Genomic DNA, 26,977 nt, shown 5'->3' on the forward strand with positions numbered 1-26,977 from the left:
CACTCGCAAATGCGAGCGGTCGAGTGAATTTGTCGAGCCCTGCCTTCATGATCCCCCTCCTTAACACCACATTCCCTGAACTACAGTCATGGGAAATGGAGAGGGATGTACAGCGTGTGCACCGTTTTCCATTAACTCTTTCCAAACGAGCAAACAACCATTCACACTACCCAAGAGCAGTACTGATATACTTCGGGAATTTTCTGCTTCGTGAAGCCACATATGATTTAGCACGGCCAAACAGAAAAAGGGAATACAAAGGGTTCAAGTTCTTTGCTCGATCGTACTATGCTCATGCCACAGTGGAACGGAGGTGGAGGCTGCGGCAATTAATTACACCGTTTGAGCAGATAGGAACCACCGTCGTTTTACAAGAACCAGCCAGACTGAAAATCATTATGAACGGGTCTCTTCGAAGCTTCACGAGCGAAATTCTGGCTCAGGCGTACCTCAAAGAAATTTCTCTCTCAAGCAACTCTAAAGCAGTAAGTCAACAAAAATCAGCGGCAAGACGAGACTCAGAAAGCAAAGGATGAAATATAAGGATATTCACTAATATACCAAGGAACTTTATTTTGGCACACGTTTATTGTATTTTTATGTCTAGCACATTAGGGTTCGGGAGGCGGGGCGGGCTGGGGCTCTCTGACCAGACCGACGCCCACACCTGGGTCCCTTTGGATTCAGGAAGCCTCAAGGGGTGGTGAGGGGGGGGGCGGGAAGGGAGGGGGAGGGTGGGTGGGAAGAGCACACAAGCAAAGAAAACACGGGTATTCACAGGCAAACCAGGATCCAAAATCGGGAAAAGAAAAAGAACAAGCATTTACAATGCAACGGTTTCTCCTTTTCAAAAGTTAGAGCTATTGGCATTGTAAATGGCAATTTTTTTATTTATGTGTTGGTTTTGAAAACAGATAAATGGCATTGTCATTTACATTGCCAATAGCTTAATCTCTCGCAAATGTGAGACCTATTTTACCCTACTGGACGAGCTCAGCGGACAGCAATTACTACCACACACACACACACACACACACACACACACACACCCACCCACCCAGAGCCACACACACACAGCCAGCCACACCCACCCAGAGCCACACCCACCCACCCAGAGCCACACACACCCACCCAGAGCCACAGACACACCCAGGAGAGCAAGCACAGCGAGGGGGCAGGGAAGCAAGCACAGCGAGGGGGCAGGGAAGCAAGCACAGCGAGGGGGCAGGGAAGCAAGCACAGCGAGGGGGCAGGCAAGCAAGCACAGCGAGGGGGCAGGGAAGCAAGCACAGCGAGGGGGCAGGGAAGCAAGCACAGCGAGGGGGCAGGCAAGCAAGCACAGCGAGGGGGCAGGCAAGCAAGCACAGCGAGGGGGCAGGGAAGCAAGCACAGCGAGGGGGCAGGCAAGCAAGCACAGCGAGGGGGCAGGCAAGCAAGCACAGCGAGGGGGCAGGCAAGCAAGCACAGCGAGGGGGCAGGCAAGCAAGCACAGCGAGGGGGCAGGGAAGCAAGCACAGCCAGGGGGCAGGGAAGCAAGCACAGCCAGGGGCAGGGAAGCAAGCGCAGCCAGGGGGCAGGGAAGCAAGCGCAGCCAGGGGGCAGGGAAGCAAGCGCAGCCAGGGGGCAGGGAAGCAAGCGCAGCCAGGGGGGAGGGAAGCGAGCGCAGCCAGGGGGGAGGGAAGCAAGCGCAGCCAGGTGGCAGGGAAGCAAGCGCAGCCAGGGGGCAGGGAAGCCAGGCGAAACCTAATAAAAAGGGTATGCATGGAAAACCTGTGCATCACCCCGAGGACACAACGTATGAGCCGCCCAGGAGCAGCGCCTGACCAAGTTCACCCGCCTTTCCTCCAATGGAAGTCAGCCCTTTCCACCCCCCCAAGAAGGACAATGAACGTGGCACTCATGCCCAGCGTGTCGCACAGACGGCACCGAAGTGCTCCCACAAATAAACAGTATGCGAGAGCTCCCCGGAGACCCATCCACCGAGCCGCACACAAGCTGTCCCGGGCCGACCCAGCTCCACAACTACGCAACCCGGCTCTGGCCGCAACGCACCTCCAACCCCAATGGGGGCAAAAGAAAACCCCCCAACTCTGAAGCACCTAAAAGCTGGGGTCGAACCACCACCAGGTCGGGGCAGATCAACAACACCAATTGTACAGTTTTTCAATTTTGCCCATCAAAAGGAGGTGGAAACAAGGCAGGCCGCCTTCCCACTAAATATCTCCAAAGCGAGTGTCACGGCGAGGAACCACGGCCCCAGGGGACACAAAGGCTGTGCAGGACCACATCGCGGTCCCTTCCCATGCTGCCCCCATGCAACAAAACACAACCTCCGGCCTCGGGGACTGCAGGTGAGGGGGGAGACAATGCCCGGGCACTCACCGCAACATGCCAGCGTGTCCAGCGGACCATGGCATCCACAAGGGGGGGACAGGGGACTCACCGCCAGAGGCGCCAAAGGCAACCACTGACCCGACGCGTGAGCGGCCTGACCATGCGACGCGGACCCTCGTTGAGCACTCCACGCGCCGCCAGACCGAGGGCTGAGCAACCGGCCCCTAGCAACACTTCAAACCCCCTTCTCTGCCAATCCAAGCCCGAGGCTCGGAGCCCTGTGCATGACTGGCAGTCCTGACTCCCCCTAGCCCAGATGCTCAGCGGCAAAAAAGGCCCCAAAGGTCCTCCCTGTCCCCGGAACTCACAGCACGGGACTGCCACCACCTGGTCCCGGCTACACGTCACCCAAGGCACGCTGCAGACACAGTGTGTCCAGCGGGAGCAAAGGAGACCGCAACAATGCCGACCACAGAACGAGAGCAATGGAGGGGGGGTGGGTACGGAGACACGGACAGCGGGAGGGGGGGGCGGGGGAACATCCACAACACTGAGCATGTAGAGACGACAGCAAAGACACACACAAAGACGTAAAACAAACAGGGAGACGACATGAGACGGGGTACACGTACAAAAAGGGAGACGACATGAGACACATGCAAATAAAATACAAATACACATGCAAATAAAATTATAAACAAAATGCTGCTTACCTGATCGCAAATAAGAACAACTTCCTGGCAACTTAAATCTTGCAGACCACTGCGGCTAAAGGCACTTCGAAAAAGACGAAAACATCACGGGGGGAAAAAAAATAAATAAACACGCGCCCACAGCCACATGACGATCGCAAAGGGGCGGCATGAGTAAAAATCGCGGGAACGCCCACGAATCTGCTTGCAGAATGACAAGCAGATATCTCTTCCAATGGCTAGCCTCCATTTATGGAGCTAGCCAATGGAAAGAGAGGGTGGGACAACACACACATACTGTAAACATTAGATTTCGCCTGCGCCGAAAAGCTGCGCTGTGCGCAGCTTTCGACAGGCGAAACCTAAAAATGACACGGCCTCGATATAAAATTGTAAACAAGAATGAAGATAATAAGACAAAGACTAGTATAAGGTCGACCCAGAAACCACAAAAAATATGGCCAAATTAAGGATTTTAACTATTAATATTTGCGGTCTCAATGATGTGAAGAAAAGACAAATGGTGGCAATCGGTCTCAAGACAATAGGCCCTAATATTATTTGCATGCAGGAGACACATGTTGAAGGGTCTCAGCAACAACTATTGAAAAACCTGGGTTACAGATTGATCATCTCAACATCGCAGGCAACAAAGACAAGGGGGGTAGCCATTCTTGCAATTGGTGTGGGAATACAGTTTACTAGGTCTATAGCCGACAAACTAGGGCGCTGGGCAATAACAGAATGCCTATATGGTCAAGGGGAGAAAGTCACGATTTGCTCCATATATGGGACATTAATAGATGACCCAGAATTATGGATGTTCATTCTAAATGAACTAGCCCACTGCTCACCACCCTTTATCATATGTGGCGATTTTAATCTGAATTTACCCCCGGACTGGCAATCAAGGCCAGACTACATACAAAGGAAGGAAGCCAAGGGTATTCAGCACACTACAAGAAATATGCACCACACACGGGTTAGGGGATTGCTGGCAAGCGAAACACCCCACAGATCCGGGCCATACATGTTTTTCTCACCCACATAATACATTTGCAAGGCTAGATTACATACTGATCTCCAATACACTCTCATCTAAGTGCTCAAGAGAGAAACTCCCCCGAGTACTATCCGATTACAATCCCTAATTCTCCGCATGGATATAGAAGGGTCTGGGTTTAGTCAGAAGCGATGGACCTTTGAGCGGGCCTTACTTTCGAATGAGGAATATTGCAAATGTCTAAACAAATGGATCCCAGAGTTCCTTGAGTATAATATGGGGAGCGCTCCAATCGAGATCGTTTGGGACACCCTAAAAGCAGGAATAAGGGGAGGGACGCTAAGATTTTCCCTTGACCTTAACAGGGAAGCAAAAAACGAAATAAGAAAGCTGCAGGATAGGCTAATCAATACAGAGGAAGATCTGATGAGAGCAATATAAGCGGGGCACGAAATAGAAGAAACATTGGCAAAGGTAGCTATCGCAAAAAATAAAGTGGCAGACATTTTTACAAAAAAAGCTATAGAAAAAGCTATGGTGAATAAAGAACGCATATACGAACTTAGCGAAAAAGTAGGACACCAATTGGCGGTGCGAATAAGACCAGAAACTATGGCAAATACAATCAAAGAAATGAATAATCCTAAAAAACCAACTAGAAATTAGAAATGCATTTCATGATTTCTATCAGGATTTATACACAGAAACTGATAGGAATCAAGGTAAAATTGAACTGTATCTAGAACCGTCTAATAGCCTACAACTATCTATGGAAGACCAAGAAAGTTTGGCGAAAAGCCCAGAATGGGTCGAAATTTTACTATCAATTAACAGCCTACCCCCTGGAAAAGCAACTGGCCTGGATGGGATCCCCGTCGAATTCTATGCTAAATTTTATAAACCATTGAAGGAAATCTTAACCACTTTAATGACGCATATTTTTAATGGGGGGCAACCATCAGGCTCATGGGCCAGGGCTAAAATTTTAGTTTTCCCGAAAAAGAACAAAGGTCCCGCACAATTGGGATCCTATCGCCCAATTACATTGATTAACTGCGACTCTAAAATATACTCAAAATTACTGGCAACAAGACTGGCTCAATATATACACAAAATCACATCCCCACGACAACACAGCTTTATTCCGGGCCGATCAACCACTGACCATATTCAGAGGGTCATCACACTCTTCAACATTACAGAAGTTGCTGGAGACCCTATGGCCCTAATCCTGTTAGATGCCGAGAAGGCCTTCGATAGGGTCTTCTGGCAATACCTGTGGACAGTAATGTCGAAGTGTGGTATTGGTAACCCATTCATTAACGCTACCCGTATGTTATACACAAACCCTGAAGCAGTTATCACAATCAAAGGAGAGATGACCGAGAGCATTAAAATTACCAGAGGGACCAGACAGGGTTGCCCGTGCTCTCCCTTATTGTTTGCCATCTTCATTAATCCTTTCATCCTGAAACTAGAATCCAATCCGGCCATATCACCAATCAAAAGCATTAACGGCAAGTACATCTTACTTAAGACCACAGTTATGTCTGCATACGCTTCCTTCTCTCACTCGTCGTCACCTGCGCTCTCTGATACTCTTACTTCTTCTTTGCATCTCCGACTGCGCTCCAATCCTTCCGCATCTTCCATCTATCACTCCCTTCATAGTCCTCCCTCACCTCGCCCTAAAACCACAGTAGAAGAGCAGTGGGAATCTGATCTCGCCATATCTTGGCCCACCTCCCTATGGGATAAAATATGGATTAAGCTCCGCAAATCCTCTAGAGCTGCATCTCTCACACAAACACTTTTCTTCATCTATAATAGACTCCTTTACACGCCATCTCTTCTCCACAAACGATTCCCTTTAGTTTCGGACCTCTGTTGGTCTTGTTCCACCCCCAACGCCACACTTTTTCACATGCTTTTTCTATGCCCTCTTACGCACGCATTTTGGTCCAAAGTATGGGACCAAATTAATTCTATTTTTCAGACTTCTATCCCCTTCTCTCTTACTGACATCTTCCTTGGCTCTCTTTCCTCCTCCTGGACTGAAGTTGAAGCAAATGTTCATATTATTGACTTGTTATTAGCTGTTGCGTTTCAACAGGTTACTGTTAATTGGAAAACTTCGAAAGATATTACTTTCAAAGCCTGGTGGTTTAACGTATGTTATAATCATAGATTGGACACTGCATTTGTTTATCCCCTTACCCTGGCCCCGAAGCGACATGCGTTATGGCTTCCCATCACCCTTTACCTGGATGTTTGCGCCAAACGTTCTTCTCACCTACCCCCATTTCAGCAAGAGGTTTCGAAACCTCCCTGAGTTGCCTTTAGTTCCTTATTTCTCACTAGCATTTAAATCTCTGCTTTTAGTTGCATTATTTTCCCATGTTACCAAGCCTCTCCCAGTGTATATTTTTTGCATTTTCTAGCCTCATATACTTTTTATTTTCTTTTTGTTTTTCTCCCTTGCATTCTTTATCTTATGATATTTAATGTGTTGCCCTAGTTTATTAATCTCGTTGATGATGTATTTCTCTCTGCTCTTTGTAATGATAATTTTGTATATTTTAATAAACTTTTATTGAACTTAAAAAAAAAAAAAAAAAGCATTAACGGCAATACTAAGACCTTAGCCTATGCGTATGACATAGCAATAGTCACCGGAGATCCTAACACAGCAATTAAAGCAATAGAAGAAGATGCCAAACAATTCGGGGAGGTCTCAGGATACAAACTTAATCAGGGAAAAACTCAGATAGTCGTCAATAATAAAATCACATTTCTTGATGATCGGGTAGTCACCAACGGCATTAATCTAGGAGTAAATATAACATCTGACCTAGTCAATCTGGTCAATATTAATGTGGAACCCCTAATAAACCAAACAAGCAAAAACCTCCGAAGAATTCACAATCTTCATCTGACCATAGTGGGAAGATGCCATGCCATCAAAATGCTATATCTCCCAAAATTCCTGTATTTCTTCCGGACCATCTGTCTAGACTTCACTACACAAACATTCCAGGACATAGATAACTTATTCTCACAGTTCATATGGAATTATAAAAAACCACGTAGGGCACTCAAATATATTACACTCCCGAAAGACAGGGGTGGGCTCTCACTACCGAACTTAAAAATATATTGGTGGGCCACTATCATACAGTATAGCAAAAGACTTCTGACCTTGTATAACCACGTAGAATGCGAAGAAAGGATCCCGACACCACAGGGTTTAATATTAGGTAATGAAACAAGAGCACATCTCTGGCGACTAACTTACAATTGCCACTACAAAAAAGTACGATTTAAAACCCTAAGGGGTTTATACTCCGCCTGGAACAATGTTCGAAAGATATGGGGGATTGGGAGATTATCATACTATTCAGCGCTAGTGGGAAATACCAATCTACCAGATACATTTAATGACGTATGCATGAAAAGGTGGCAAAGGGTTGGGATTACCCAATGTGGTAATTTTTATTCCAATACTGGATTCAAATCATTTGATGAATTGAAGTTAGAATTTGGACTAAGCCAATCACATTTTTTAAAATTTCTACAAATTAGAGATTTCTTAATGAAGAAAGGGGGAAGCCTGGCCAAATTCGGAAAAATTCATATAATAGATACAATAATTGGTACCCACACAACAAGAATTGGGGTATATATAATAACCTTATATCCGCTCTACCAGATGATGTTTCAAAATATACATTAAAATGGCACGAAAAATTAGACGTGATACAAGACACCTGTGAGAAATCACTTAAGGCATCTCAATTATGGCTAATGTCGGCCAACCTTCAAGCCCAGTCTTACAAAACTTTTTTCCAGTTTTATTATACCCCGAACAAGATCGCCAAATGGGGATCGGGCAGAGGTACAGAATGCCCTCGCTGTAAACAGCACGAGGCAGATATCGTACAAATATTTGCGACGTGTGTCGCACTGGGTACACGTGGACGCAATGGTATATAGTCCTTTTCCATTCTTGTAGTGAGTGTGGGTCTCTTGATGTTTAAGATCTATATTCCCTTTTGGAATTTGGAATACTATGCCAGTGAATGCGCAACTACATCGTGGGCCCCCGTATCTTCCATAATCCCTAAATAGCCTGTTTGGGTAAGGGTTCAATCAGTCTTCCGATCACTTTGGTCAGAGAATTTTGAATTTGTTAGCATTAGGGTGATGTATCCATGTACCATTTATGTTTTGACAATGTGTATATGTAGGGGGTGTACTGGTGTCCATTTTCCATAGTTTTCTAGGGTGTAGTACACTCTGATGTAATTTAATTGCGTGAGTTGTAGGTTAGCAGAGATTGCTAAGGTGTGGGTGCGGAATCTTGCCCTTCCCTCTTCATCGCCTTGAATTCTTGGGTCAACCGAGCCGTAGGGTCTGGGCACTTGCACAGTGGAGAGCAGTAATTTCTAGATAAACCGTTTCTAGACAGTGGATCCAGTTTCAGTTTAGTATTTGAGGGCTTAAATTCTGGGAGGTCTACTGAACGGTCTTTAAGAGGTTCCAGGACATGCCTTAATAGTAAGTAGCGATAGAATTGTGACAAATGCACAAGAGTCTTTCCCTCTGCTACATAATTTATGTCCGCCTCTGGGACGAAGAAGTAGTCCAATCTCATTAATGACTTGCGGGGAGCAGTCTCGGATGTGAAGCCTTGGTCCTCCCAGTTCTAAATACACCATTTATCACCTGTTCTCAGTTAAGCAAACCAATCAGGCAATCTGAATGTCTGGTGTGAGGCTGGTAGCTGGAGGTGCCATGTCTTTCGGCTTTTGTCCATAACGTTATCAACATTTTCTCCCAAAACAAGCTTGTTGACTGTCAGCTTAGTTAGGACGGACGTGATTGTTTGTAGTGTCTCATCCAAGAGAGATGGGGTGCATATACCCTTACTGTTGCCCACCTCTGGCCATGCACGATGCCAGTCACCAGGACATTGCAACCTAGATTATCAGTCTTGGTTTGCTCAACAGTAAGTGGCAGGGGTTTGTGCAGAAGAACCTCTACCACTTAGAAGCCCGAGGCGAAGACTATGTGAAAGACATGGTGTATCCATGCCTACCTAGGCAATTGCAGTGGCTATCCATAAAATGGGTTTCTTGTAAAAAAAAAAAAAGTCTGCAGAATGGTGTTTGGCATGTTGTAGGGCTGCCTCTCTCTTTACTTTGTTATTCAGCCCATTAAAATTCCTGGATAGTTTTTTTTAGATGTAGTGGGGGTACCTCAGTGTTTAATATGAGTCGGTGCTTGCAGGTCAGACTCACGGCCAGTCATTTTTGGAGATCGCACACATTTTTCCTCATCAAACTATGACCCAGAGCAACAGAGAAAAAAACACACGGGGTGGGGGAGAGAAGCTAGAAGAGAAATACTGAAAAAGTGACAAAGGGAGAAGGCAGGGATGAAAAAGAATCAAGATCACCTAACTTCTCTCAATGAACTTCAAGGAATCTTGAATACATGCACGCAAGGGTTTTCTTGAGAGCACACTTTTAATCCCCATAACCAATAATAACCATTAGTTACCGCCAATCTTAGAATCTGTTGTAGGTGGGTACTCGTCGTAAAGCACATCATTATCTCATTAGGGGTGTAAGTCCTATATAAATGCAATTACATTATAATATAATTGAATGCATTCATGCAGGGTTCCATGTTCTAGTTTTTCCTAGGCATAGTAAAAAATGATTGGCTGTCTAAGGATGCCTATATTTTTTTTTTTACGTTGAGGAATATGTCGGGAGCTGCTTACATCATTAGAGGTACCTGCATTTTCCAATGTGCTTACCATTTAGACTATTATCGTGTGAATGGATTCCCACTGTGTAAACAAATAAAATAGAGAAAAAAAATGAAACTTCCTATAACGTTCTATGTACTGCTTAGTTTTTTTGTTGCTATCTGCATAATTGAACTGTGTCGTCGGATAAGAGTCTTTGTTTTTTTGTTTTAAAAAAAAAAATCTTTTTATTAACATTTCAAAACAACATAAAAGGCATTGGGCACCTGGATATGCAAGCGTAGCCGTATTACACACTTTCCATGTCTGACATATTATCTAGGATTTTACACTGGGTCAGGTAACTCCAACGGCTCCGCTTCATCCACAACATGTGGAGGAGTGCATATATTCCCCCTATATGAATTCCACGCACCCCATATTTTACCACATTTTTGAGGTCGACCCCTAGCCACAAACGCAGATCTCTCTAAACATGCACCAATCAAGGTCTACCACCCATTTCCCTATCTGCGGCACCTGATTAGCACCCCATAGTTGTGCAATGTTGCGCTTGGCTATCATGCATGCCAGGGTCACCCATTGTTTCCCGTGCGTGTTTAAGTCGATCGGCTCCTACACGTTAAGGATTCTTCGTCTGGCCTCTATCTGCACGTCCACCCCCATCTCCTCACGTATCTTGCCATGTATTTGGACCCAGTAGTCCTGTATTTTATGTACAATGCCATAGGACATGCATGAGGGTACCCGCCTCCCCACAGCCTCTACGACACCCCCCATCTGTCGCCAAACCCATCTTCACTAGCCGGGACCCGTTACATATGAGCGGTGCAGGATCTTCAATTGAACTAACCTTAGCCTCATTGGGATGGCGACCACCTTGGGGGAAGACACTGCCTCCCTCCAATCCTCATCCTCTAGCTCTAAGCCATCCTCACTCCATTGACCTCTAAGTTGAACCAATGGGTCCACCATATGGTTAATCAGCTTTTTATAGATCCGTGAGATAGTCCTAATAGGGAGGTGACCGTCCAACACTCGATCCTCCAATGGGGAGGCCTCCGGAGGCACAGTCCCCGGGGGAATCCTTGCCACTAAAGCATGCCTAACCTGCAAATAACGGAATCTTTCGCTCTCCCGTAACTGATGCCTATCTTGCAACGCTTCAAACGTGAGAATTCTGTCCTTTCCCCACATATCCTTGACCTGAGAGATCCCGATAAGATCCCATCTGTCTAACCCCTTCGGTTTCCACAGACTCCCGAGGTCTTCCGAACTCCACAACGGGGTGGCGAGCGCGATCTTATCATCCCATTTGAGATGCCGATTAGCTGTATGCCAACGGCATGCGCTGCTGGTCCCACCAGGCGAAGCCGCTTCTTTCTAGTATATAGGGCCCTTGTATAATCTCCACCGGGTAGCTGGCCCCTGTCCATCGCATACCCGGGATCTCCTGAGAGTCTTTGTTTTTTATAGTCTCTAGTGTGGTGCCTAGGATATTTGTCACGTTTCAGTCGTCAAGGGGTTTCATTCAGGATTGAATCTTTACTGTCCTATTTTTTTTTAAACTGTGGGGCTTTTTAAATATGGGACTCAATAACCCCAAGCCTTAAGTTTATTATGAGCGCAATTTTTTCTCAATTTTAATTTTGTAATGAACCCCTTTTAAAATATAATGCATAAATATTTAAGCATGTGCACCGCATCTCCTGCTATATGGATCTAATTTATATTCTAGCAAAGAATAAATGTGGAACCCGCGTGTTTCAAACATTTTTTTTTTTTTACAAAGATCCCCCCGGGGGCGGAATCGACCTAGAGGAAGAATTCCTAGCGCGGGGACACTCCGTTGACGTAACCAGGCACTCTAAAGCTACTAAACTATCTAGTGCTGCTAACATTTGCCCTATTATTTGACTTGCTCAATATATTCCACCACTTCTTGTGTTGACCAATTTGTAACACGAAGGTCTTATGTAAAACAAATAATGGATTCAAATACCCTTTTTGGCTGAGGTAATATGTATTGATTTAGGCTGGTGATAGATAAACCATCCTTTACAGAATTAATAAACCGACCACCCTTTTACACATGAAAATATGCAATTCTCAAAAACCAACCACCCTTGCATTTTAGGAGCACAATCTGGAAGAACATAATTGCATGCACGGCTTTTTGTAAAACCCCCAAAGGAGCCCCTGTCCTTTTGTTAACGAAAACACTTAGATTATGTCTAAAGTCAAAGCTACATTTGATGCATCAAAATACGTTTTTCAGCACTGCTGTTGCAGGCAGAACCACTTAACCGATTCCCCAGCCACCACACAGTAACACATTCTGTTCAATACAGTGTATTGCATGTCTATTTTTTTTTAAATACGTTGGAAAAAAAAGGATTAAATAATACTTTGGCCTCTGATGTCTGTAGGTAAGTACGTTGCGACAACCGTCTTGAACACAATTAAATCCACACTTTTTTCATCGACTGACTTGCTTGACACCCGCAAAATGTGAAATCAAATATACAAATGAATGGCATATCTCTTAGATGCTAAACCTTATCAGGTGTCTTCAACACTTCAGTTATTTCTTATAGTAAAATATTTTTTCAAACAAATTGTTACTGTAATCTCTAAACCGATATACATTTTTATTCGAAAAAAATGGTAAAGGTACATTCTAAAGTTTCAGATACTATTGGAAAAAAAAAGTTTTTACCACCATAGTTTGCATTTCATTGTGTCTTCTCAGAATTTTATCTTTCTTGGTCTCTCTTTGGTCTTTTCTTCTTTAGGCACAATACATTTGATTATCATCTTCTTTTGTATACAGTGTAAAAGAGGTAATTTTGCAATTTGTGGTACATAGGTGGGTGAACTTTCCCGCCGTGTTTTTCGGCCATATGTAATTTACAGTAGAGGCTACTATCTGAAGCTGACATTCCAGAGAAGAGAGGTATAGGGTTTGCTCTCAAACACCTTATATAACCTTCAGCTGGCATTTTGTACGAGTTTTTGGCTACATGGTGATGCTAGAATGCTACCCCTTTTCGGCGAGGAGGTAAAAAAGACTGCGTTGGTTCCACTGTGTTTGTTGATTGTGACTTATCCGCAGCAGGAAAGATTTCCGAGGTGTGACTGCTGGACAGTGCCTAGAGTGAAACCATTTAATGGGTTAGGGTCGAATGAAATTACTTCCAGTCCAGGGGCCACTGTATTTGTTGGTCAGGGCGGTGCTTCTTAGTCGGGTCACATGGGACGATTTCATTTCTGGGGAGGGACCTAGCAGGCAAGTCAACAGGTGGTGTCACTTGTGGACCTCGGGGACGGATCTTAAAAGTGTGGCACCTGCCACTTTGCGTTTGCAGGAAAGTACCTCATTATACTACTCTAAACCCCTGCCGACAGAGACAATAAGCAACGTGAATTTATTTAAACCAAATAAAAGTCTGCTGTAGCTCTAGAACTTTAAAAAGTGTATTATTAATTTCCAAGCTTTATGTAGTTAATCCAGGCATCTAAGCGTCTAATATTTTCATTCTGCTTCATACAGAAACAAAATTCCGCTTAGAAGAGGAGCAAAAGCTTTATTAATACACTCATGTTACTAATTGTCATGTTTCTTAACTAACAATAAAACTGGAACTAAAGGGAAATCATAATGGTGTATTTGTAGTGTTTTCTCTCTGTTTATCAGCTAGGCTGTTGCTAATACTGTTCTTGTGGTGACTGGGTGTACTTTCAATATGACCTGCTGTAAATTTATATCCATATTGTCAGTAAATTGAACACCGTTCTCCAAAACAGAAGGTGCCCATTGGAATGTGGGTTTACAATGGAAGGGTCCTCATTTGAATCACATTTGGAGCTTCACTGAAGGGGCTGGAAGTTTAGTGAAGATCACTAGTCCTGAGGGTAGGAACGTTTTTAGAAAATTCCAAGTATGCATTTGACTAGAGAAATGTTGGCGAGAAGGGATTTAAGTAATGTATGTTAAAAAGTTTCTTCAAATTATTAATTGTTTAACAAACATTTAGCAAATGATTTCTTTTTACAGGATTAAACCACATACACTGTAATCATGTCCCATTCAAAATCAAAAACCAATGATGGAAAAATCACGTACCCGCCGGGAGTCAAAGAAATCTCTGATAAAATTTCAAAAGAAGAGATGGTACGACGATTGAAGGTTAGTACATCGATAAGTAACCAGATCATTCTTGAAGACCTGGGAATCAAGTGCACATTCTACTTTGCACTATACCTGTTTGTTTTAATCCTCCACATTTGTGTGATTTCGCTCTCTTCCCCTTTACCTCCCAATTTTCAAATGTAAGCGAATTGTTTTTCTGTACTGTGTAAAAGTCATACAGAATGTTCATATGGGACTTGTACATGTAGCCTGCAACTTGTCGCATACATAACTGCTTTTTTTTTACTCTTGATTGCACTGTCTGGAATTATGCTCACACTATACCTGTACTGCTAGAAAAATAATATTATGCCTTGTTTTATTGGTATATTTTAAGTTGAAGTATCCCCTTTTATTTAATCGGACATATTTTTTTAATGACCAACATCTCTGTACATGTGTTTTAAGATAATTGTTCCAATAAATGTACTTTCTATGCCTTCCACACAAAGCAAGCCTTACACCCTTAACAGCCTCTACATGTACTGAGGATTAGTCGTATACTGGAGAAAATTCTTAAAGCTGCAATTTCTGTTTAGAACTAAAGTAACTTATCCAATCATGAACTATAACGATGCTTCCTCTGTTTTAATCTAAGAAAGTATCTAATTGAATCTGTTAAAATGTATATTTTATGGAGTTTTCTACTGGATGAATCAGAAGCAAGATTATATTACATACCGTGATAAAAACCTATACTGGGGGATCTCTCCAGGAGAATCATGCTGAATAGTATAAACATGATAGTAAATAATATACAGGACTTTAAAGAAGGAGACTATGCTGTTTGATTGGAAGCCAGTGCAGTACGCAGCAAGTGGCTGAGACATGTTTACATCTTCTCAGATTGCAGACATGGTGGATGGAAAAAAGTAGAACACGCTGCAATTTTGACTACCAAATTGGCAGCACAAAATGAAGGCCATTTCCGTAATCAAGGTAGTAAGACAAGATCTTGATCTCCGACTCTTAGCCTCGGGTACGGGGCATGGCAGTGTGCCCCCAGCAGCTGGCATAAGATTTGACAACCAAACCGGTGTCTGCACTGACGGTCAGAAATATGGACTTTTTTTTCAAAAGGGAGATTGTTACCATGACTGGCAGCGTGTTTCTGTGACAAAACCCCTGCATGCTACTTTTGGCAGATCAGGAAAAACCTCCAAGATAGGGACTGGATCAAAGCTTTTATGTGTAACTGGTATGAGAAAGCTGTGTTCCCCACGTGTGGCTGTGGTTGCCAGTGGAATTTGAAAGAAGCTCCACGCTACCAAATAAACCCTACCTCAAAGTGGTGATACGTGTAGAGAAAAATAACATGTTGGGTAAGCAGCGTCTTCCAAGAGATGCTGTGTTACTAAACAGGTACTTCTTTTGTCTGCTTTATTCACTGCTTTAAGGCATAATATTTTCAGTAGGAATTGTATGCTAGTGAGTCAGTAGAAAGAAAACTTGCATATTTATGTATAGGGAAGCTAGCCTGTAAGCTTTCTTAAATCCATGCACGTGCAAGGTTAAATAGACTCGAGATTGTATACTGAAAACCATATGCAGGCTAAAATAGCAAAGATTCTGGACCTCAGTCGCTTCATTTGGATGAATAGAATCAAAGAATTATTCTATTCTTGACTGGAAGGTCTGTTTTCCGAGAGATGAGTGAGTCCTAGATTTTGATGTCCCCGAAACCTGGTAAGGACACTGTTGATGTAGCTTGTACATTTTATATTTTTTTTCCCCATACAGGGTATCACATTTTTTGTAGGAATTATGGTGGCCTGAGGAGATAGCCTTATGCCCCACCTCATCCACTCTTTCCAGTCGACCTTTGCCTCTGTTTTACAGTGTAGCAATAATGCTAAAAAGGGTGCTGCATATAGTGGATAATTATTGCTATCCTTATGGAGGACACTTTAAAGGTTCTTGCTTTGCTTTTTATTGAAATCAATAAAAACATTTAACTTTAATCAATAAAAACAGATTCTGTCCTGTCCGAGAACAAGAGTCCGACTTAAAGGACATTGGTTTTTAGTAATTAGCTAGCCAGCCGGTGAGATGGTTCTTGGCTGTCAACCTGGTCAAGACTGGACTTTTTCATCAGTAGAGGAACAAGGCCATAGCCAAAGAAAGTGTTGATATCTGTGATAGCCACAACTGTGAGCAGTGTCAGAACCTGCAATAGTGGTACCATGCAGACATTTAGGGAGCTAGATTTAAGCTTTGAAAGAGCAGAGGCAACCTCTTCCTCTGGCATAATCATCAGAGCAGATGAAGCTGACTATATTAAAATTAAACCATTGGATCTTGAGAATGAGTAGCCTGAATTGAATTCTAGATTTGGGCAGATTCCCAGGCGAACTGCAAAGTTAACCCTGCTCAAGTAAGTAAGATTTGTAATTCTTTAACTGGGCTCTGTACAAGGCGCAAGCTTATCTTTTGTACGAAAGGTCCCATTTCGATGCGTAATTGGTTTTAGCTACAAAGCTTCCCTATTTTTCAAATTCAATGCCTCTTTCGGGGGGAGGGTGGAATGGCTAATTGAAAAGATGGGGATGACTGAAATAGACATATGCATTCTGAACATGTATCCACTTCCGCAGCGGCCTTAACCTCGACACAGCAGTGAGTAAAGACATGATCTGGTAGCAGTAGCTATTCATACCCCATGTACAACCATGACTTCAATACGCCTTTTGCCATTGATGGGGAGCTTCTCCGTTTGGTAAATCTTGGAGACTCAATATAAAGGTATATGAGGAGAAATGAAAGTTTCTATGAGTTTTTTTGGCCTCTTCGGATCCAGTTGGGTACAAATTTTAACTGCCTTCTAGTTTCTACACCACCAGTTTTTAAGGTCAGAATGACTCCCCTTCAAACTGTCTCATGACTTCTTTGGTAGCTAGTTAAATCTCATCGATTAATTTCTTGAATCTGTTTTGGAGAGGCATCTCTGATGCACGAAAGCAGTCGCTCATCTGAAGTGACTAATCCAGAGATGCCAATTTTTAAGATTATGTAGAAGGATGCTCCAGGAACATGTGTAGTACAATCGTGTACATATTATCAATGAATACCACGGATTCATTTGCACACACAACTAAATCTTTTGAGTGTTAATCATTGAGCCCACCACATATCATAAATGACTGAAAGAACATGAAGAAAAAAGTAAAATCAAATTATTCACCTCCGACCCCTTTAACGAACAATAAATCCTATTGTTAAGGCCACACTTGAGCTTCAACATACAAATTCAAGGCTTGCTATGTGAATGTCTGGCCAAGCCACATGTAAAGTGAATAAGTAGAGACATTGGACAACAAAAAAAAGAATATATATTTGTATGTATGAAAGGGCTGTTGGTATAGTGCAAAACTAGCCAAAAGGCATACAATCAACAATTGATAGGAGAGCTAGTTTTATTCGGGGAACAGAATTGTATTGTTACTGCACTGTGATGATGTGTTATTTTAAGGTCTGCGTCTTCAACTCTTTATTAGTTTGGAGCACTGTTGTGGCAGTCCTAATGAATACTGGAATTGTGTTCCTGATCCTCGGTGTGTAGATTTAGAAGGCCTACTGCCCTATTTTTTTCCTCTTTACACTCCTTATTCTGTGGTCTGACGCCTTTGCTGTAGCGTGCCAACCACTATCATAGACTGTGAGATTTTCTCCAGGAATATGGGCTGTCAGCAGTATTGGCTTTGCAAATGATGTAGCGGATTTGATGATTAAGCTTGCTGGCAAGATGAGCCAAAGAAGTTCCATCATAACTGGGGTTATCATATTTCTTCAGGCCTTTGATGGGACGTGCAGTGGCTTGTATGATGACCCTAATGTGGGGCCTAGGAGGGCATAGAGCACGGTGTTACCAGCACCCAGATGCAAGAGTACGAGGACTTGTGCAGTCCTCTTTCTCTTTATTTTAAAGAGCGAGCTGGACCTAGGTCATATTTGTTCTTTTGGCAGTATGTTCCTTGATGATGATGTTCGTGTCTAGGGTGAATCCAAGTGGCTTGGCATTTAGTGGATGTTTGTGTTAGAAGCCATCATGATTCATGTTATTGGGTGAGGTTTGTTCTATTTCTTGGTTGTTGTGTTTGGCAAATAACAGGAATTCGATTTTGGTGGGGTTGAGCTTCGTGTAGGTGCTAGAGAAACTCTGCCTACATGAGCTGCAGGCAGTGTTGGAGCTGTTGGATGTCTGGAGTGGAGGAGACTTTCAAACAGAGTTGTGTATCCTCAGCATAATGGTTACTTTTAATGCAGTTATCTGTGGGGGGTTTTCAAAGGTGCTCCATGTGGATGTCATGATGACGGGATATTGTGGAACAATGGGGGACTCCGTATGGTATAGAGATCTGGAGGTACCCATGTAAATGTATGCTTTATGGCTCATGGTCTAAGTAATAATAACTATAATAATACCTGTAGCAGGGAAATTCTCCTTCATTAATATCCATGGCATTTTAGAAGGCTTTGGAGATGGCTCTCTTAACTGCTGTTTCTATATCCTAGATTCTTGCACTAAGTGACTAGTCCATGTTGGTTCCAAAATTCTGTCCTTTAAGATATGGTTTGACATTTTGTCCCAGTCTCTACGTACTTGCTATTTTAGAACGTGGCTTAGTAGTACCTCTTCACCCGATAACAATATAGAGGCAGATAGGAAAGATGAGAAACGTATATTGTGACATGGTCCCAGGAGCAGAGCCTTACTGGCAGCTTTTTGGGATCTTCCTTTGGTGCTTACTTGTAAGTAAAATGTAGGTGCTTCCATTTATTTATTTTTGTCATTGTTTGGGTCAATAGGAAGAATTCAGTAATTCAAAAGTTTTGTCTAGGATTTGAGGCTGTGGGGGATTTTGTTTGATTTGACTCTTGGGACCTTCTCACCTGCTTAAGCCCCCTTTAACCATTGCCAACCAACCTTTCATGAAACCTTTCACATTTCACGTTCTTTAGCCCTTGAAGTGCACCACCCCCACTCCATTGAGTGCATGGTCACATTACTAAATTACATTTGTTCCCTTGGTTTGCGATAATTGTAGTGAGTTTCTATCAGTCCTTCAGTAGTGTCCTTCTTAATGGATTATCAACAGTCTCTTCACTAGATTGCTTTAGAGCGGCGTCTACTTGAGCAGTTAAGGAATGCGAGTATAATTAAAAGTAAAAGAGCAGGGTTTGCTCAAAATAGAAACAGATGACCTTCTTATTCTTCTTTATTCTGTGTTAGGGCTCCCTTTTTGCCTCTTGGGTCTCTTTATATGATTCTTGGACCAGTGTCTTTAACCTATTTCTCATAGGTGGTAGAGATGCAACACTGATGTACATTGATTGCGTGCTGTCATAGATGTGACGTGGCAAAGAATTAGGAAAAAATCATCATTGAACATAAGGATCAAGGACAAAAATCCCACCCTCTCCCTGCCTTCACCCTTACCCTACAATCTTGTGTGTCATAGCTTCACTATGAGTTTGAACATGGGTGGGGTTTAATCTAACCTACACCATCCCATTGTCATTGATTGCAGGTTAACTGCTGGTGGTTTCCAGGAGCCATTTAAACAATATTATGTTAGCAAATGTTGACCAGATACCTAGGGTAAGGGTTCAAAGCTGAGCACTGGTGTGGGTAGGGCAAATGTGAGGTGTAGAAATCCAAGCCTGTAGTCTGTGTGGGTCCTCTTTTCATTACCATTCACAACTGGCTGTGGAAGGCTCTGACACCCCCTACCATCTCCCACACCATTCTGAAACCTCGATTGTGGGAGATGGGTACCAGAGGAAAGCCCTTGACTAGTTGGGTAACTATCTTACTGACCGCTCCACTACAGTTGACTCCCTGACCTCCAGCCGCCGCCAAGTCACAGTAGGGGTACCCCAAGCATCTATCCTAAGTCCTATGCTGTTCAATCTATACTTGACCCCGCTGGCCAACGTCATTAACCCCTTGCATGCTGATGACTGCCCCCATCCGTCATGCACTACGGCGCTCGTGTGCTGATGACGGCTGGGGGCCGTCATGAACCTGTCCACTCGCGATTTTGCCGCACAGGCGCAGAATTGCGGCAGCATGCAAGGGGTTAAATCGTACGGCTTCGAAACCGTATCGTATGCTGATGACACCCAGTTACTTATTACATGCGGCCCAGACTACTCTGACACTCGTCTCCGCTTTAAAAACTGCATGATTGATATAAGTAACTGGATGAGCAGCAATAAACTCCAACCAAACAGCAGTAAAACGGACATCATTCTGTTTGGAAAGGCCGAGGAATTTTTGTCACATGAATGGTGGCCGCCGGAACTGGGCTCCTGCCCCCCCCCCCCCCCCCCCCCCCCCCCAAACCTGCAATCCGCAACCTAGGGATAACAATAGATCATGCCCTGTCCATGAAAAATCATATCAACCAGGTAATCGGCATTTTCTACGGGATTATGCGTAATCTCCGGAAGATCTTCCTATCGAAGCCAGGAAGCTTGGTCATCAGCCGACTCGATTATGGCAATGCTCTGTTTTTTGGACTCAACGAAAACCTGCTTTCCAAACTGCAGACCCTGCAGAATGCGACGGCCAGACTGACTCTCGACGTTCCGCCTAGAACCCCTTCCGCCCCCACTTTGAAAAAACTCCATTGGCTTCCCATTCGCCAGAGAAGCCACTTTAAGATTCAGAGTCTCACGCACGCTATCTTGTATAACTCTGGTCCTAACTACCTCCGAAAGAAGCTTAACTGGTATTCACCAAATAGATCATTAAGATCCAGCAATAAATCATTCTTGATCCAGCCCCGTGTCCGTACTTCTCGAAATGGCCACTGCTCTTTTTCTTATTCTTGCCCCTCGGCTGTGGAATAAACTGCCCCCCCACCTTTTATCCATTTCTGAACACAAACTCTTCCGTGCTAGTCTTAAAACCTGGCTGTTCCCGAAATGAGGCTCGCCGTTGCCTGGAACATCTTTTCGGCACTGTTCAACTGTTTTTCTCTGCCCAAGCGCCTTGAGACCTTGCGGTGATAAGTTGCGCTCTAAAAAATCATTTGACCTGACCTGACCTAATCAAGCAGAGATAGTATGAAGCTGGGCATTGTGCAGAATCCCGTATGCGAAGTAAAATCATACAACCATTTGAGTACATTCTGAAAGACGTTCTGCTCTCAAAGCTCCAGAGTCTGGTGACCACGCTAAGGACTCTGTAGGTTCTCTCTGCGATCTGCTACTAGGATGTGTCATCTATTGTCCTATAAGGAGATGCACTTGGTCTCTGTGCTTTTGTGCTGTGCCAGCGCATTGGTGCCTCCGAGCACTATACAGATAACCTAGTCACTTGTGTCTTGCTTTGTGCCAGTTTCATCGTCCCAAGGCAATTCTACCTCTGATGCTCTTTGGGGTTTCTCCTTTATTGTGGAATGTTACTCTGTTTATAGATTTTGCTTTCTGAAGGGCATTCATTCACTTAGTGTCAAGGCTGAGGCAGCGTTTAAGACTTATCAGTCTTCTAGTCTACGGGATATGATTTGTAATGCCGTCATCTTGACTTCTCTTGATTTTGTGCACGATTTTCAGATAATTTTACGATTGAGTCAGCTCTCACTTTGTTCAAGCAATTCACAAGAGTGATTTTAACTAGACCACTGTGCTACTTTGATACCTACTACCTCGGGTTGCCCTAGTGCTTTTATCAATCTTTCTCTTGTCTGGATTAGGAATGGCCAGGAGACTTGAGTAGCAAGCATGCTGTTGTGTTTTGACTATTGGAAATTTAATCACCCAATAATGGCAGTTAAAAACCAGAAACTGAAGTTTAGAGAAAGCTGATTGGTGTGTGTCATGATGGGAGTTATAATGATGGTTTGGAATATTAGCAAATAGGACTAATGCACAAATTGCAGATGGGCTATCACATTTTAGTACCTTTGTGTGCCTGGAGCATGTATTTGTGTGTCGGACGGTGCAGCTATTAGAATAGGACATGATGAGTATCCTCTATTTGCAGCATAATTATTTCTACATAGTTTTAATCTACAGTTGAATTCAGTAGTCACCCACATATTGGAATGCATTTAAAGTCTGTACTGCTGAAAAACTAAAATATTGTACCCCATTTTAGAACAACATTTTAACTTTTCTGCATATACATTGGAATAGCTGCCTACTGATTTGGGAATTCATTCTAACATCTCAAAATAGTTTGAGAAGTAGAGACTGCATTCACAAAAAAAAATAATTTAAGGTCGGGAAGTTCAATCTTAAGTCCAGTAAACTGTGCATATCTAATATCCATGCATCTCAAAATTCATGATAGTAAGCAACCTACAATGATTGTGATTTGTTTAGGGTATGTCGTATACATTTAAAAGTATTTGTGTATGATTTTCTCCCAATGTTGTTTTATATTACAGATGGTTGTTAAAACCTTCATGGATATGGATCAAGACTCGGAGGAAGAAAAGGAGCTGTATCTGAATCTTGCTTTGCATCTTGCATCTGATTTTTTCCTTAAGCATCCCGATAAAGATGTGCGTCTCCTAGTGGCTTGTTGCCTGGCTGACATTTTTAGGATCTATGCCCCGGAAGCTCCCTATACTTCCCCAGACAAACTGAAGGTAAGCAAATTATTACATGATAATTTCCTGGTGATTTCTAATCCAATAGTCGTGTACCCATTCTATTATTGGGGAGTGTTTTCCTTGCCCACTAAATGCTTATCTGGCACATCCTAATGACACCGACATTCATATCAATCCAGGAAATGTCAATTTATTCTGCACATGAATATTTTATTATTGTGCGCATATGTTCTATTGTTATGTTATAATGTTATGTTATAAAAGTATTTCTAGAGCGCACTATCACCAATTGGTTGCTTGGCGCTATGATCAGTAATAGCATGAACATAAAGGGAAGAGGATTATTGGAATGCTTGTCGGAACAGCCAGGTCTTCAAGGCTTTCCGGAAGGAGAGGAGGTCCTGACAATTCCGGGTCTCCGACGGGAGAGAGTTCCACAGGCGGGGGGCAAGGGTGGCAAACCTGCGGCCTCCTGCGCGTTTTAAGTTGAAGGAAGGTGGCTGCAGGAGGTTCTGGTGGAGTGAGCGAAGGTTGCGGGATGGGGTGTATTTGAAGATCAGATTGTTGATGAATAGTGGGCTTTTGTGGTATAAGGACTTGGAGATTATACAACCGGTTTTGAAGGCACATCGCTGGGCCACAGGGAGCCAATGTAGTTTATTTGAACGAAAGCACCCATTAGATGTGCATAACAATTTATCACTCCTGCACAGTGCAATATGCATTTCATTACAGTGAACGTGAAGGGATTTATAGAGCACACAGCTACTCAAGAGTGTCCTGGCTCTATGCAGTCTGTAGAAGGAACCCGATACAGCTGGTAGTTACTGAGAAAAAAGCCAGATCTTAAGCTTTCTTAAAACCGGCTTCAGCCTTTATTTGACGCAGGTCAAGAGGGAGCTTGTTTCACCATACAGAGCCCAGGAAGGAAAAGGAACGGCCTCCCACAGTGGACAAATTAACCTTGGGGACCTTGGACAGATGATAACCGGATGAGTGTAAAAATCCCCCTGGGCTATAGAAGGCAGTTCTAGCCTACAGATAATCAGGATCAGAATGATGCAGTGTGTTATCCATTAAGAGTGCTACTTAAAAAAAAAAAATCCGTTCCAGGCAAGCCCAGAACCAGTCAAGCTGCTGCATTCTGAATGGCCTGAAGTCTGTTCAGGGGATATTTTGGATACCCTTGCATATAATGCATTGGCGTAGTCTAGTCTGGACATCACCAGGGCCAATAACACAGTAATCTTCGATGACAAAGAAAGAAAATGCAGAATTGTTCTTGCCATAAGCAAGATACCAAAGCAGACTCCAACCACTAACATAATTTGGTTATGAAATTACATTTTATTGTCACATTTGATCCCCAGATTTGTTTACAACAGCAGCTTGAGTGTCTAATGAAGGTACCCCTGAAGGCCAGTGAACATCCAAGTTTAAGACAAATTTAAGTCAGAAACTAAGAACCTCTGTCTTCTCTGTGTTGCATTTCAAATGGTTGCATTTCAGCCATTGAAAAACAACTTGGAGGCAGGGCTGAATCGATGGAAGCCCCCTTACTGAAGGTAAAGAGGATCTGGGTGTCATCAGCATAGGAAATAATATTTGCCCCAAATGATTCCACCACCTTAGCTAAGGGGGGCAAGACGATGTTAAACATAGTGGGACTAGGTGCAGAGCCCTGAGGGACTCTGACTGACACCTTTCGACTGACAAGAGTAAGGGAGTAGCCAAACTTCCTGACTCCTGTCCTCAAGAAAGGACTTAAGCCAGCTCCAGGCATTATCTCCCATGCCATTCTCGCCAAAGCGTGCGAGCAGCCTGGCATATGGGACCGTGTCAAATGCTGCAGACAGGTCCAACACTGCCAGGTCTGATCTACCACCCGCATCAATGAACATCTTATATAATCCGACACCTCCACCAAGGCAGTCTCAGTACTATTCCTAGGTCTAAAACCCAACTGACTCGGATAAAGAAGCCCATTGGCCTCTAGATAACTTGAGTGCTGTAGATTGACAGATATTTCAACTATGTTAGCAGGCACTGGAGGAAGGGGAATTGGCCTATAATTGCCTGGGACAATTCATGTTATCAATTAAGTATTTCGAATCCATCTCATAGGAAAGATAATGGTATACTCCTGATCACTCCCACATAGCTTTTCATCCCCCTGTCTTCCCCTCAGCCTATCCCTACCCCCCACTCTTCCCCTGAAAGAATTCTTAAAAAGATTACCGTACCAGCTTCCATATGGTTGCTGAGTTCAACAAACACAATCAAAATGTTTATCTTCACAGAGACATAAACATAGCATAACATATCTGATCATTGAGCCCACAGTGTTTTTAAGTCCTCTTCACTGAAATGATCTAGAAATGCACTTATTCTTATAACACTATCTCATTTTATTTTCCTATCTGTACTTCATTCTTAGCAATTTAAATGCTGGTCCTTTTTGATTGAAATTTTAGTCCGTTTCATATTTCTTTTTAATATTTGTGTGATCTGCTGCTTTTAAAAGCGTGGAACAGGCTCAAGTAGGTTTTTGAGTTCTGTACCCAAAAAATAAGGCAGCAAAGATAAAACAGATACCATTGGCATGGGATGAAAGTGGTGTTATGAAGTCTATAGGGGGCCTTTGATATCAAAATGGATGTGCAGTAGGCTGCATTGTAAACTCCGACTCTCCTAGAGACACTGTAAAGATATCCCGGCTAAAGGACAGGTTTGAGCAAGGCGCAACTGAGGGTCTAAACAATTGCTGGATATTAAGGACAGTAAATCCTACTGTGCATGATGGAAGTTAAGGATATATGTTTGAACTGATCCGATTTATTTTCTCCTGGAGTGCTTCTCCACATTCTGTAGCCTCTAGCATTAGGAAGGCGGGATTTAGTGCCTGTCTTCTGACATGACTTCATAGGCCAAAAGGAGGCAGTGAAGAAGGAACGACAAAGCTGGCTGTTGCAGCATCAAGAGTCCAAGAAGTTCCAATGACTTTAACAGTGCTAGATATTTTGAGTTGCATGCCAGATCAGTGGAGAGAATTCTTCCCCTCCCCTACCTTCTAACTTTGTAGTCTGCGATGGTATGCTCTGCAGTTTCTTTCATCGAGGCCACTTTTGCCTTACTGTGTCTCTGGAACTTCTGATGGTGGTGAAAAAGATACTATTAAGAGCCAAATAGTTCGTTTCTTCCGTCAGAATTGGTTCTCTAACACCTTGCACCTCCTTTAGAAGAAAGCAGCACTTCTTTACTTGAGCCAACACCACCAAGCCATGAAACTTGGTGGACCCACCAGCTCACTGCCCCTGCTCCTCTTGAGTGCTTGGTTCCTCATGCTAGCTTGTGTACGTCTCTGGGTCTTCTCTAATCATTTAGTTGTCATTTCAGTCACCACCAGATCAAGTGGTTGAAGTTTTGCCACCACGTTTCATACATCTTTAGATTTAGTTTATGAACTGCATCTTGCCATTCTCCGTGCATGGCAGAATCTGTCTGAAAATTAAGTGGACACTCAAAAATTATTTGACGACGATCTGACCTTGCATTTGTAGGCCAGAAAAAACATCCTCCATCTCAAAAGTGACCATCAAACATTGTACAACTGGATTTGTGCATATCTTTCCTTAGATGAGAAGACTGACAATCTAGATCTAACTTGAATCTTGCTCCTTCACATAATACTTCAAGCTAACACCCTCCCGTGGCTAGACGTTGCTTTCATGGACTACAACTTATCCCTAAAATGGTGCCTCATTAATCTTTCTAAGCAAAAGTATCTCAGTGTTGTATGTGTGTGAGTGGGGTGTTGATATCTGAATTTACTTTAAAGGGAGTTGGGTGTTATCTTTGTATTTTACTTCGAGTTTTTTATTTTGCTACATGACTTATTTGTTTCAATGGGGATGTAAGCTAAATTGGAGACTCTTAAGTAGTACTTGCTGGATGCAGTGCCAGAGATTTAGACTAAAGGCTGGTTTCTGGATCAGATTTAAAGATCAGTGCAGTCATGGATGTGATCACAATTTGAGAGTGCAGAGCTAGGCTTTACTCCTTCATCTCTCTATGGAGGGTGGGCATTTCCAGTGGGCATGTAGATTGTTAAATTCACTGGAGAAAACATTGAACGGATCAATACACTGGACAAATAAAATCCTATGCAGATCATTTAACTTTTTATTTTTTAAATAATTATTTATATCTAATGAAGAATTCTAACTGCAGATTCCTCACTTTGTGAATTCCCCCAGGCGCCAGACTGCATGTGGAAACTTTAAAGCAATTCCCTTGCGTGACAGTAGCTGTGTCGTGTGGCTCTGCATCTGCTCTGTTCCACCTCAGATGTGTTGTTAGGGCCTCTATATATGGTCCATCTCGACGCACTCTGTTTCTTTCCGAGTTCCTTTC

At 43.2% G+C, this 26,977-nt stretch overlaps 1 protein-coding gene across 2 annotated transcripts in view; it reads left to right on the plus strand.

Annotated features, from left to right (window-relative positions):
• The window catches only part of PDS5B (PDS5 cohesin associated factor B), a 772,752-nt gene that overhangs the window by 17,002 nt on the left and 728,773 nt on the right, over positions 1–26,977 (plus strand). For both annotated transcript variants that reach the window (XM_078657163.1, XM_078657161.1), the window contains exons 2-3: positions 13,863–13,994; positions 22,397–22,600. In XM_078657163.1, coding sequence (XP_078513289.1) covers positions 13,887–13,994; positions 22,397–22,600 — 312 coding nt within the window. In that variant the 5' untranslated portion in view covers positions 13,863–13,886. The remainder of the gene's footprint in view (positions 1–13,862; positions 13,995–22,396; positions 22,601–26,977) is intronic.

Source organism: Lissotriton helveticus, chromosome 8 (assembly GCF_964261635.1).
Source record: "Lissotriton helveticus chromosome 8, aLisHel1.1, whole genome shotgun sequence".
In the NCBI taxonomy this organism is placed as follows: Eukaryota; Metazoa; Chordata; class Amphibia; order Caudata; family Salamandridae; genus Lissotriton; species Lissotriton helveticus.